Source organism: Colius striatus, chromosome 17 (genome assembly GCF_028858725.1).
Source record: "Colius striatus isolate bColStr4 chromosome 17, bColStr4.1.hap1, whole genome shotgun sequence".
Taxonomy (NCBI): Eukaryota; Metazoa; Chordata; class Aves; order Coliiformes; family Coliidae; genus Colius; species Colius striatus.
The window spans coordinates 7,265,997-7,278,352 of NC_084775.1; the positions used below are offsets into that span (position 1 = coordinate 7,265,997).

The 12,356-nt window shown below is 55.9% G+C and overlaps 1 protein-coding gene across 1 annotated transcript; it reads left to right on the forward strand.

Moving 5' to 3' along the window:
* The first annotated feature begins 10,498 nt into the window (after positions 1-10,498).
* On the forward strand, positions 10,499-11,842 carry CHCHD10 (coiled-coil-helix-coiled-coil-helix domain containing 10). Its single transcript, XM_062010037.1, has 4 exons — positions 10,499-10,554; positions 10,658-10,841; positions 11,039-11,177; positions 11,591-11,842. Exons 1-4 carry the CDS (start codon positions 10,499-10,501, stop codon positions 11,608-11,610), a joined length of 399 nt encoding a protein of 132 aa, XP_061866021.1. The 3' UTR covers positions 11,611-11,842.
* Positions 11,843-12,356: the final 514 nt, after the last annotated feature.

The window sequence follows — 12,356 nt, forward strand, 5'->3', positions numbered from 1 at the left end:
GCCGGGCTCGGACATGGGGCGGAGGGGGGTGTCCCCCCGCTGAGCCTTTTATCCCCCCCCCCGTGGCCGCCTGCCCTCCTCCCCGCGCCTCCTCCCGCTCCTGCCTTTTGTTCTCCGCGAGCCGCGGCTGTACGGGCCGGGGGGACACGGGCCGGCGGCATCGCGGGAGGGGGGTCCCGCCCCGCTCCGCCCCAACGCCCCCGGCAGCGGGGCGGAGCGGGGCGGGACCCCCCTCCCGCGCCTGCCCGGCCCCCGGCCTCTGTGCCGCGGCGTCCCCCCGGGCTGCGTTGGCGGCTGCGGCCCCGCTTTGCTCCCCGGGGGTGATCGTCGGTCTCACCGCCGAGTTTTTGCATCTGCAGGTGGGGGAGCAGCGGCTGGAGCCACCCCAGTGTCACAGCTTCCAGTCCTGTATCTGGTTCCTGTCGGGACTGGGATGGTTTTATACACGTCGGTTTAAAGATGTCTTTCACCTTCACAGTCCCCACTCATCTCTGGGTTCAGTGTACAAAGTGTGGCTGCGTCCCTGCTTTGCCTGTGCAGGGCTCTGCTGGAGCCATCCGTGCACTGAGCCCTTCGCTATCCCTGTGCCAGATGCTAAGGGAGGGGAAGGAAGGGAGCAGCCCCCTGCTTTGGAGATGCCAAAGCCTTCATCTGCTCAGCCGCCTGGAGACGGAGGCAGCAGTGCACAGATATGTTTCTACGAGAGAAGCTCTGGTCTGTGTCAGCATCTCCTCAGTTGACTGAGTTTAGCTGCAAATTGTTTCAAGAAATGTATGCAAATAAGAAAACTTTGATCCCCAGCTGCCCGGGCTGGTGTGCAGGGAGTGGGTAAGGCTTCCTGACATCCCCAGCTGCAGAACTGTTTCATTTGTCTGTGTTCAATTGCTCGTGTTGTGTTTTATGGGAACCATACTGAGGATGTAGGCTGTGGTACGTTAAGCAGATGCGAGGAGAGTGGTGGCTGCTGTGCTTGGAAGGTGCTGCGGTGCTTGGGCAGCAGGCTGTTAGCAGGACGTCCCTGCACAGGAGCACTGTGTTTCCCCATGGCCCCGCTTGTAAGAGGGGAAAGGGAAAGAGGGGGAAAAGCAAAAGGGAAGAAACAAGGAGCTGGTTGGTGTTCACGGGGCTCAAACTTCTGTGGAATTTACGCTTCTCCTGGTGTTCTGGCTGTGCCTTGGGAACACAGAGCAGACTCTGCTTTCTTGCTTGCTCAGTGCCAGATAGCTGGGTCCCAGTGAGAAAAGCTTTCCTGCCTTGTGTCTCTTTTCTTGTATGCTGGTGTCTCTGGGAGCTCAGTGCCTTCCAGCCCACCGCAGTGGAGCCTGTCAGTGCCAGTGGGGAGAGGTGTGGGAGCAGCCTGTGAGGCAGTGACAGGCAGCTGGGCTCGTCTTAATAACAGGAGACTTTTGAAGGGAGTGTTCCGGGAAACATGGTCCTTGCAGAGATGGGACCACATTTGAGGACTGCTGCCGCCTGCCAGGGCACCTAACACAAAGGAAAGTGCATGGTGTGTTTGAGATATTTCCCAGATGAGCAAGTAGATGTTTAGCAGCAGGAAAAGGGCCCATTGGGTTGGTTGAAGGCCGTATGCACAACCTGCAGGAGTCCTTTCTGCTAGTACTCTTGTGCTGGGAGCTCTCTTGCCACTGTCTGTCTGTGCAGCCCTCATCCCTACCTCAGTTTGCAGCTTGCTGAGCGTACAGAGGCTGCTGGCAGATAGCACAGGGCTCCCATCCTGGCCCCAGAGCACTGTCAGCCTGACACCTCAGTGCAGATGCTCTCTGCTTGCTTTCCTGTAGCTCCTGCCAGGCAAGAGCCAGATTTGGTGTTCAGAGATCTCACGGTGGCTGCAGGAGCTCTGCATAAGCCTTCATGATCAGGAGGTGCTGCCAGCCACTGATGTGGCTGATACAACATCCTCATGCACGGCTCTTCTTGCTTGGCATCCGCCTGCCACTCCTAGGGAGCGGGAGAGCTCTTGTGGCTTTTCCAAGTCCTCCACTGAGAGGAGGTGGGGGAAGAGATCTCTGGGAAGAGCTAAGGGGAAAGGTGGGGAAGTGAGAGAGAAACTGAATTTAAATGGATTAAGCCTGTTTGTCCAAAGTCCTTTGTTTCCTGCCACCTCCCTTGTGTGAGTTTCATAGTTGTATTCTCTGTGGCTGGGGACTTGGTTTTAGATTCCCTGCACAGTCAGGATGGAGCTTTCAGGTGGAAGAGGGTCCAAGAGCCAAATACCCAAGACAGAGAAACCACTTTGATTCCTCTCCTCTAATGTCTTTCCCCTACTATCTGTAGGTGATGGCCCAATGAATTGATGTCTCCAGCATCAGTGCTCATTTGGGTGGCAAATGGTGTCACGACCCCTTCAGGCAAGTCTCTGTTCTCACCCTGTTGCTTTGGGGATTCCCCTTTTCTTTGGTATCTTCTCATCTCTTGGGCAGCCAAAGTGGGCAGTTGTACAGGTGCAAACAAGGCTGAGGGTCATGCACAGTGAACGGCCCTTGTAAACACCAGGGATCAGGAGTGTTTCTTGAGCAGGCTTTGAATTATCCAGTTCTCCCTCTCAGCTGACAGCTCGAAGATGGGCACGGGGAGGGGGCCAGAAGAGGATGTGGAGTTCAGGCAAATTTGTTCTTTGCGCCTGGATTCACACAAGTGGAACAGTAAAGTAACGTGTAAAGCAAAATAGTATGTAAAAATGTCTGTTGGCCAGCAAAATGCTTTTCTTCAAAGTTCTTTTTAGCTTTTTTGAATCATTTAAATGAAAATGACTAGAATTGTGCAGGCTGTCCTGCATCCAAACACTGCACCTTGAATATGCCAGAATACAACGTTTTGTTCTTTTTCTGGACCTCAGCTCAGCTAGGCCAGTGCTTGATCCACTGCTGCTTATTTTGCATTATTGCATTTGGTTTTGCCTTAAAAAAAACAGCCCTTCCTTGACTTTAATTCTGGATTGAACCCAGCAGTGCTGAGTTCTGGGATCTGCCCCGTGTACTGCACGCGTGAAACGGAGGGGCAGGCGTGGAGCAGAGCCCCAGGGCTGAGTCCATGACTCCCTGCAGGGCTGCTGGGCAAGCCCTGCAGCTTCCTCCAGCCCAGGAGCAGGTGAGATGGTGTCAGGACTGTCCAGCCCTTCACCTTGCAGAGGTGCACTGTGTCTGCATGAGGGTCCTGGAGTGGGTCCTGGAGAGCAGCTGCAGCAGCCCTGGCCCCATGTAGCTCACACGGCACCTCACCCGCTGCCCGAGCTGTGGGATCCTGTGGCTCTTCCTCCCTCTTCTCCCCCGTGCCCCGGTGCAGCTGCAGCCAGCCCTGGGATGTGGCCCCAAGCAGCAGCTCCCTGGGGGCCGTGGTGTCAGCAGGGCAGGGCAGGGGCAGCCCCGGAGAGGTGCCCCAGTGTGTGTTGTCTAATCATCTCCTGCCCCCGTGCCAGGAGCTAAGCACACACAAACAGTGCCGAGCTCTGGTGAGGAGTAGTGCCTGCGAGATAAGCCAGGCAAGGAAAACACATCCATCTTCGTGTCTCTTGGCCTGGGATGAAGTTTCGTGTGCTGGCATTTTCCTGGCGCAGGCTCAGGGCACACCACAATTCACCCGCGGAGCCAGACGCCGGGGAGCCAGCTCCCATTCCTGGCGAGAGGTGCCAGCCCTGGCCGCTGCCGGGCGCAGGGGTGCTCGGTGCTGGCGCTGGAGGGAGGCCCTGCTGCTGCTCAGCGACGGTGCTGAGCCCGAGCTGAGCCCCTGCGGCAGCCTGGGCCCAACTGCACGTGGACAGGGGTTGTGTTCTTGCCCTGAGCAAAAGGGTGAGACTGGCTGCCTGAGCTCCCTGTGCCCAGCCCTGCGCCCAGCACCCCGCAGAGCCCAGGGTGAGAGCTTCCAGCGAGACAGCAGCCTGGACGGAGCAGAAATGACTAAAATACAGCACCAAGCAGAGACTCGACTCCAGCCTGCGGCTGCTGTGTCTGATAAGGAGGCTGCTAGTGCTGTCTTGCAGTGTTCTTCAACCACCTGATGGCTCTCCCCAGTGAAAAGTCCTGGTGGAACACAACTCCCCCCCACACCCCACCTTGGCTCCCTCTGATCCCCTCGGAAGCTGAGCTGAGACTGGAATGTCTCCTGGATGTGTATCCCTCTAGCCTAAGGGGGCTGTGTTAATAAAGCAGCGTTGAGTGGTGGCGGTGGGGGAGGAGGCAGGCAGAGCTGGGGAGATGGGCTCACCAACAAGTTACAGATCTGCTGGAAATGTCCCATCCTGTCCTCTCTCCCTCCCCCTGTCCCCAGAGCCGAGCTGTGGAATTCAGGGTGTGGGTCGAGGCTTCTCTTCACACACGTTTCTGCTCAGAGTAACCAAGCCCCTCACTTCCCTGCCCCCTGTCCTCAGCAAGCACTGCTGAGCTCACCTCCCTGGGACAGGTCCGGCTGTCCCAGCTCCTGTCAGCACTGCCATGCTGCTGCCAGGACCCTCCTGCCCCCTGGCCCGGCTCAGGCATCGGCCTGCAGCTTGCATTTGCCTGCAGTGAGTGGAGGGTGTCCATCCCCAGGACGTGCAGCCCAGCTTGGCAAGCCAAGGGCCAGCAGCAAGGAGAGCGCTCCCAGCATCTCAGCAGGACCAGGAGGTGGCTATGCTGGGGGCAGGGAGGCAGCTGGGCTGGTTGGTGCCAGGGGAGCAGAAGCAGGCAAACACGGGGCATCTGCCCAGCATCAGGGCAGTGCTGTGGGCTCTGACTGCATGAAGCCATGTGAAAGCAGTAAGAATGTGAGCCAGGAGGGAAGAAAGACAGGAGAGGCAAGCAAAATTTAAACCTCATGAGACATTTTTAAGAGCTGAGACAAAGGACTGTGAATCACAGGTGGCTGTGAACTTTGTGTAGGGGCTGTAGCATCGCACTAGATCTCCCTGGCTGCCAGACATAGTCAGTCTTTGCTTGGGAAGCAGGAGATAGGGCAGGAAGTTGCTGTAATATTCTATTTCAAAGCTGTATCTGTTCATGGCTTGGTGCAAACAGCTGCCTAAGAGGGCACAGGTGCCTCTGCCTTACACACAGACACATCCTCGCTCCCATATTGGCTCATATGTTGTTCTAGTGCAGACACTTTGGAGCCGTCAGTGCCCTCAGAGCTGTGCTGAGGGAGCCACTTGCTGGGAGATGTTTGCTGCAACAAAGAGGGGGAAAACCAGATGGGACAGAATGGGAGAGGATGGCCTCTGGGCAAACATTTGGCTGAGGAGGAAATGCTCAGCCCCAAGCCCCTCCACCAGGACAGTGCAGGTGAAGCAGGGAGCCCTTAAGGTGTGAGATCTCCCCAGGGCCTGCTCAGCACTGCTGTCACTGCAGGGGATGTGAGCTCTCTGCTTCAGAATCCCTGAAACTGCCTGGCAGATCCCAGCCAGAGGAGAGGCAGAAAAGGGCACTGTCTCATTGCTCAGATCCTGCAGGCACACACCAAACAAACCTGTGCTGGCTTTTTAGCTGCACTTCTTGCAGAGTGCTCTGCCTCCATTAAGAAAAGGAAACACAATCTCTGGGCTCAGGTTTGCTGACTTGCCCTATACTTAGCAGATGAATTCACAGAGCTCACAGTAACTGACATCCTCGTGATCTCAGGATACACTGGATGTGTTTTGGAAGAGGTAGTTTCTTGGCTAGGACCGACTGAGGAATTTTTGGGACACAAAAGCCCTTCTTTCAGTTGAAACTAATGGCAGCAGCCTTCGTCTGGGATCAGAACGTGCCTCCGACTGTGCAGCGTCACTTCTGGATGTGTGAGTACAGAAGAAATTAAACTTCTGAGATGCAGCAGCCACTGGGGAAGAGGAGATTTGGAAAAGTTTTCCTTTACTACCTCCTCCTTCCCCACTAGGAGGTGAGAGCATCCACATTCCACATTTGTGGATGACCCCACTTCCTCCACCCAGGTCACAGGGGTGGGTTTAAGTGACAGGGATGAATGCAGAGATGCACCTACACAGGGCCCATGGGCATGCCTGAGAGAAGCTTCTCCTGATGAGGAGTTGCTCTCTGGAAACCCAGAGCAGGTGTGCTCCAGCAGTCAGGACTTGGGTTTCAAATAGGAAGCAATCGTGACATGAACGGATTTGGGTCCAGAAAAGCCTTCAGACCAAGAGTGGGCAAGCATGAATGAGTTAAAATCCTTTCATCTGCTTGGTGAAATTTATTGAAAACTGCATTGTTCATCTGCTGAAACTTCACAGCTGTTGAGATTGGCCTTAGGGCAAACCACATCCAAGAAATGGCATGTAGATCCTGGGAGCACAAGACTTGAAAGCTGAAGCAGCACTCTGTAGTGCTGCCTTCCTTCCCTTCCCTTCCCTTGCAGTCACGTCTCGCCATCTGCAGCTCCTCCAGTCAGACACTGACTTTTTTTTTCTTCCCCCCCCCTCTTCATCTCTGACTCTTGCACTACAGTCACTTCATTTCAGGCATTGTATTTTGGCTGAAAAGAGACTCAGAAAGGATGCAGACAGCAAGAGGTCTGTGTGGGGACAGTGTGCTCAAAGCCTGTGGCATCCAGTGTGAGACAGGGCTGCGTGCTACGCTGCCAGGGCGATGCCATCAGATATCCCCTACCTGTGATGCCACCAGCTTGTCATCCCCTGGGGGAACGGTGGTGAGGCAGGACCGAGAGAATTGTGCCACTTTCTTTGCTCATGAGAAATCTGTGAATTCCATTCAGTGGTAGCAACTTTGCCTGATTGGTCTTTTTGTTATTAGTCAGTTGCAACTTCTGCTTGCAAACAACTTTATAGGATAAAAAAGTAGTGCTTGGATATTCCCATCTGACCTGGAAGCTCCATATGGACTTGGGAGACTGAAATCAACAGCTCAGCCCAGGCTAAATTAGGACTATCCAGAGCTCAAAGATAAAAATAAAAACAGGACACGAGAAACTACTGACTGCAACACATTCAGTCATAAATGATTCATGGAGTAATTTTGAGTTGCAAACACATTGGTAACAACTGGAGGGTTTCTTCTTTTCGGGGGGCGGTGTGGGGAGGTGTGGGGATTGTCCACAAACAACAATATTGGCTAATTCATCAGACGCTTGCTTCTGCTTTGAATAGTTTGCCCAGATCCCTGTGCAATTTGCAGCTAACCTAAATAACTTAAATTCAGGTACACCCAGAACACTGCCCAGATCTGCCCCTGCATGCAATAATTAGGGTTCTCCAAGCACAAACCTGCAGCTCAGGAGGCAGGAGGCTCCAGCAGCATCTCCAGATGGCTACCTGCTCGGTGGTGGCCCATGGCTGGGATGGGACTGGGATGTGCTGCTGGGTGATGTGGCTGCATGGAGAAGGCTCCTGTGGAAACCCGTCACTTGAGGGTGGCACCGTTCCCCTAAGGGAATGCCCTGTGGAACTGCAGCCTGGAAAACACAGAGCCATGGTCTGTCACTTGATGGAGAGGCAGAGACAGGCAGGAGACCCGGGGAGGCCAGTGTTGCATTCCTTACCTGTGAAGTCACCCCTTGCCATCCCAGTGCTTGGGGAATTCCTGGGTCTCTCTGTAGCCACATTTCAGCTTCAGTAGCAGGAGGATTTGAGTGAGGCAAACTCCAGAGTGAGGAGATTATTATCTGCTTTCAGAGAAAGGGGGAGAAAAAAAAAACAGACCTGGTTTTTACAAACCTTGTCTCACCTGATCCTGCAGCTAACAGGAGGAACTGTACAGGCCAGGCAGCACAGCAGGTTATTCACAAATGACTGGTTTGGGTAAATCTTTACAGAACCATTCAAAAATTAGTTACTGTCTTTTAGATTTATATGTCCCTTAATCCAGAGTTAAACTTCAAGTGCAGGCAAGCCCTCATACTTGAAGTATGTAAAGAGAGATCTTTTGGAGCAGGGGAAGACAGAGAGGAAGAAACAAAGTTACTTGACTGAATCAGAGATCACATTTAGGCTGAAAAAAGCAGAATTGGGAAGTTTGGCAGGGATGCAGTGACATTTGTTTTGTGCATTTTTAGATGCAAACAAGGCCCTGCTGCACAAGTGCCCTAAGGGGAGGATGGGTCCTCAGCAAGGTTCAAGCCAGAGAGAACCAACTCTGTGCTTCTCTCAGTGCTGAGGTCTCTCGAGCTGGGAGTGGAGGGCTTGGAGTGGGTGGTGTGTGTGCGGGTGGAGTTGTGTACACTCAGCCTCTCAGACAGCCACAATAAATTATCTCATTAGTAAAGCAGGGTAGCTCTGCTCCTCAGCACATACCCAGCCTCCCACAGCACAGAAAAACTTTGGCTCTAATTAACCAAATCAAAGGGTGTCCCAGACAAAGCTTAAAGGGATGCTCTCAGCTGGAAACCCAGGCTCCTTCAGCAAGTTGTTCTGCATGTAGTGGAACTAATGAACCTCCTTGTCTTATGGCTGCAGCTCTGGCATTCCCTGTGACCCCAGTCTCCTCTCAGCACATGTCCAGCTTTCCTTCTGAGGGAAGCAGAGCTGATGATGTGGTCGCCCCAGCCCCACGTGCTGATGGGCTTGACCGTGTCCACATGCTGATGGCAGAGAGCTGCACTCCCAGCCTGGGGGTTTCCTGGCAGTGAGGGGCTCCCTGAGGTCACCCTCTCCTTCACTCCTGCCTTGTTTTCTTAAGACCTCTGCACACAAGTGCTGGTGGCTCAGTGGGATAGGGCTGTGTGGGGAAGGGAACACCCCTCACCCAGGACACAAGGCTGGGAAAAGGAACAGAACCGCAGGTGCTGCTGATGCAGGGGCTTTCCAGTTACATTCCTCTGGTTTTACAGCTGCTGGGCCCCCTCTCCTATTAGTAGGCAAAAGACAGGCACATGCCAAGGGTAAAATGCTGCTGTTCCAGCTGAAAGCAGAACTGCACATCACAGCTCCTGCAGCAGGTGAGCTCCTGGTGCTGTGGGAAGGTGTTACCCCTCAGAAGAGGAGACAGAAGTTGTGTTTGAGGCACAATGCCTTTCCTCTGGAGCGCAGGAGCTGTGGCTCTCCCCCTGCCTGCCCAGCCCCTGCACCACAGGGGCCGCTTGCTTTACAAACGCCTTTCTCTTCCCCTCCTGCTGGAAATTCGATTCTACAAAAATACACAGCTGCTAATTGCCAGCCCTGCAGTGACTTAGCTCTCTAATTCCTGTCAGTCAATGAACCAGCCCAAAGAGCTGTTTTTCATAACTTGCTGAATGTACAAACAGAGCTGGGATTACTTTTTTTTCCCCTGGACAACTTCTGGGTCCTTCTCAATTTTAGCAATTTCTTTCACTTTGCAGGGCATGAGGAACACCTTCAGATGGAGCAGGCAACCAGGCCCGTCCCGGGGAGACACTGAGCCGACACGGACCCACAGAGGCCCCAGAGACCAGCTGGGGTGCCAGGGAAGAGGTGTTTGTCAGGAAATTGGTTTGAAGGTAAAGTTGGCGTCGTCCAGCCTGTCTGTTCATGATTTGAGGGTTCATCATGTCTCTGTGGATTCCTGCTTCCCAACAACGTCCACACCTTGCAAACGGTTCCTTGATCTGGTGGTTTGTATCCAGAGGGCTGCTGCAAAAATTGTTGTGGTGGCTAAGGGCTTAGACCACATCATTCCTCCTCACACTCCTTTCTGCCGTAGTTGTGGACTGTTCATCTTCCCTCTCCCAGCCCTTCATTACCTGCCTCTCCTCCACCCATCATCTCCCGTGCAACAGAGGCTGTCTCTGTCGCCCATGTCCAACAAGCCCCTTCATGCTCTTTCCTGCTCAGCTCCACACTTGGGAGAAGTAGCTTCTGAGGAGTTGCAAAGCCACTGTGTCACCCTCCTTGAAGCTCTGTCGCACGTGAGGAAACCTGGGTGGCAGAGCTGCTGTGCTCTGCTCATGGCGTGTAGTGGTGCCTCCTGGCTGCCTCCCGCTGCCTGCTCCGCCTGCACCTGCCTGGGCTGCAGAGCTCCAGACTTCCTCGGAGGCTCAGTGGCTTCACAGCACTCGCACGGCACGGTCTGCACGCAGCTGCGGGAGCCCAAAACCGAGCTGAGCCGCGTTTGCACCAGGGACTGCAGAGGGGGTGTGTTGCTCCATCCGCGGGTGCTGGATTTGGGCACGGCGAGATGCCACCTCTCTCTGTGGAGCTGCACCGTTGAGCGCGCCTGTAGTCACGGCTGCGCCGCGCCGCAAAGGCACCAACCGAACCGCCGAGCCACGCCCGGGTCTGGACCCGCACAGGCGTGCTCGGTGCGTGCTGCGGGGGCAGAACCCACCGCGGGAGGGCAAACCCCCGTCCCCGCTCCCCCGGGCGGCTGCCCGCAGGGCTCGGCTCGCGCCGCCCAGGGGAGACCGGCCCGGGGCGCCCCCTGGCGGCGGCGGCGGCGCAGGGCGGGAGGCGCCCGGAGCCCCGCCTCCCGGCGCGCGCCCGGCGGAGGCCCCGCCCCCTCCCGCGCAGGGGGGGCGCGCGCGGCTCCGGCCGCTGCCCTGCGCGTGCGCGCGGCGGCGCCTCTTAAGGGCGCGCGCGGGGAGGCGGGGCCGTGGTGCGGCGATGGCGCGCGGCGGACGGAGCGTGGCGCGGCCCGCGGCGGCCCCGGCACCGGCCAGGTACGGGGGCGCGGGGCGGCGGGGCCCGGCCCGGCTCGGCTCGGCTCGGCTCGGCTCGGCCCGGCCCGGCCCGGCCCGGCCACTGACTCTCTCCTCTCCGCAGCCCGGCCCCCGCGGCCCCGGTGCCGGCGGCGCAGCCGGCGCAGCCCGGGCTGATGGCGCAGATGGCGAGCACGGCGGCCGGCGTGGCCGTGGGCTCCGCCGTGGGACACGTCGTGGGAAGCGCCCTCACCGGCGCCTTCAGCGGCGGCTCCTCCGAAGCGGCCAAGCCGGTGACCCCGGCGCAGGTGCGAGCGGGGCCGGGCTGGCGGGGGCCGTCGCGCCCTTGTCCCGCCCTTGAGGGGCGGCGGCAGCGCGGGGCCGTGCGCTGCGGGCTGGCGGCGGGCCGCGGGGGTCCCGGGGGCGGCCTGACCCGAGCTGGGGCGGCCGCGGGCAGGGGGCCGCTGCCCCACGCTCCCCGTGTGAGCCCCGCGCTTGCCCGCAGGAGCCCGTGCAGCGGCAGTCGCCCTACGGACCCTGCCACTATGAGATGAAACAGTTCTTGGAATGTGCTACCAACCAGAGAGACCTGACCCTGTGCGAGGGCTTCAACGAGGCCCTGAAGCAGTGCAAGTACAGCAACGGTGAGTGTGTGCCCTGGCCCTGCAGGAGGCTGCCAGGACAGCACCCAAGAGGGCGTAAAGTCGCAGAAGCAACCTGTTGAGGTTATAGTGCCCTTTGAGGCTTTAAAGAGGAAGCAGTTCTGCTTTTCCTGTGTCCTGGAATGCAGAACTGAACTGGAAAGGGCAGGAGAAGTGATCCTGGCCCTGTCTCTCTGAAGGTGAGGAAGCTGTACGTGCCCTCTTAGCAGTTCCTCTCCTGCTGCTGTGAGAAGGCTGCTGCTTTCCCTGCTTGTTTCCCTAATTTCTGCTGTGCTTGTTAAAAGCAGATGTCAGTAGTTGTGTCTTGATCTGCTCTTGTTAGTTAAGAAAGTTTGTGTTAACTGCAGCTGCTGGAGTATGAACCTAATGCTGAACTTGGGCTTTCTCTCCTGTAGGTGTTTCTTCTCTCCTGTGAAGAATCTGCCCTACTGTAGGGAAGAAGACTGTGGTGTAGAGCCCTGCTGCCCACAGAGAGTGGAAGGATGGACAGGGGATGGATGAGCTGGAGGCAACAGACTGACTAGGCAGGAGTCTTCTAGTGATAATTCACTTAGTAGGGAAGGAAAGGAATGTCTGGGCCTGTGGGACTTCAGAACTCAGTGTTGTATTTATTACAGAGAAATAAAGGAGTTTATTTGGACCTGCTACTTGTGCATGTTGTTTATTTTAATCTTAAACTGAAATTAAGCTGCCAAAAGGCTAATGGTGTCAGCTGTTTGAAGGACAAGGCACAATTGTGTATTGCCTGCAAAGAGGAGGTGCAGCCTAGCAAGGGCTCTGCCTGCATGACTTGACAAAAACAGAGCCGTCCTCCAGGCAGAGGAGGGGCTGGAGAGAGGTCATCTGAGATGTATCCTACAGTATTTTCAGTATCAAACTATTTTTTTTTTCATTGACATTCTCTTCCTGAAGGATTGTTCTGATCCCAGAGATAAGGAGATAAGATGTGTCTGGCTGTGTGACAAATACAGTTGGCTGATCTTGCTTAAAAGCCTTTGCAGGTTACGCAATGTTCTCAAGGTCACTAGGATTAGGTGAAGTTTGGAGCTGCCTACAGCAGAGTGATCTCGTGAGTGCTGCCTGCAGACTGGCCTCTGGCAAGAGACCCTGCTTGTTGTGTTGGTATGAAAGAACTTTGAGACTTCAGCTGAGGTTCCAAAA

What these genes read in the sequence shown, in the direction of transcription:
- CHCHD10 (XM_062010037.1), top strand. Translation starts at nt 10,499, where the DNA reads ATGGCGCGCGGCGGACGGAGCGTGGCGCGGCCCGCGGCGGCCCCGGCA. An exon ending in AGCCGGTGACCCCGGCGCAG is followed by an intron (nt 10,842 to 11,038) that starts GTGCGAGCGGGG and finishes GCTTGCCCGCAG; the next exon opens with GAGCCCGTGCAGCGGCAGTC. An exon ending in GCAGTGCAAGTACAGCAACG is followed by an intron (nt 11,178 to 11,590) that starts GTGAGTGTGTGC and finishes TCTCTCCTGTAG; the next exon opens with GTGTTTCTTCTCTCCTGTGA.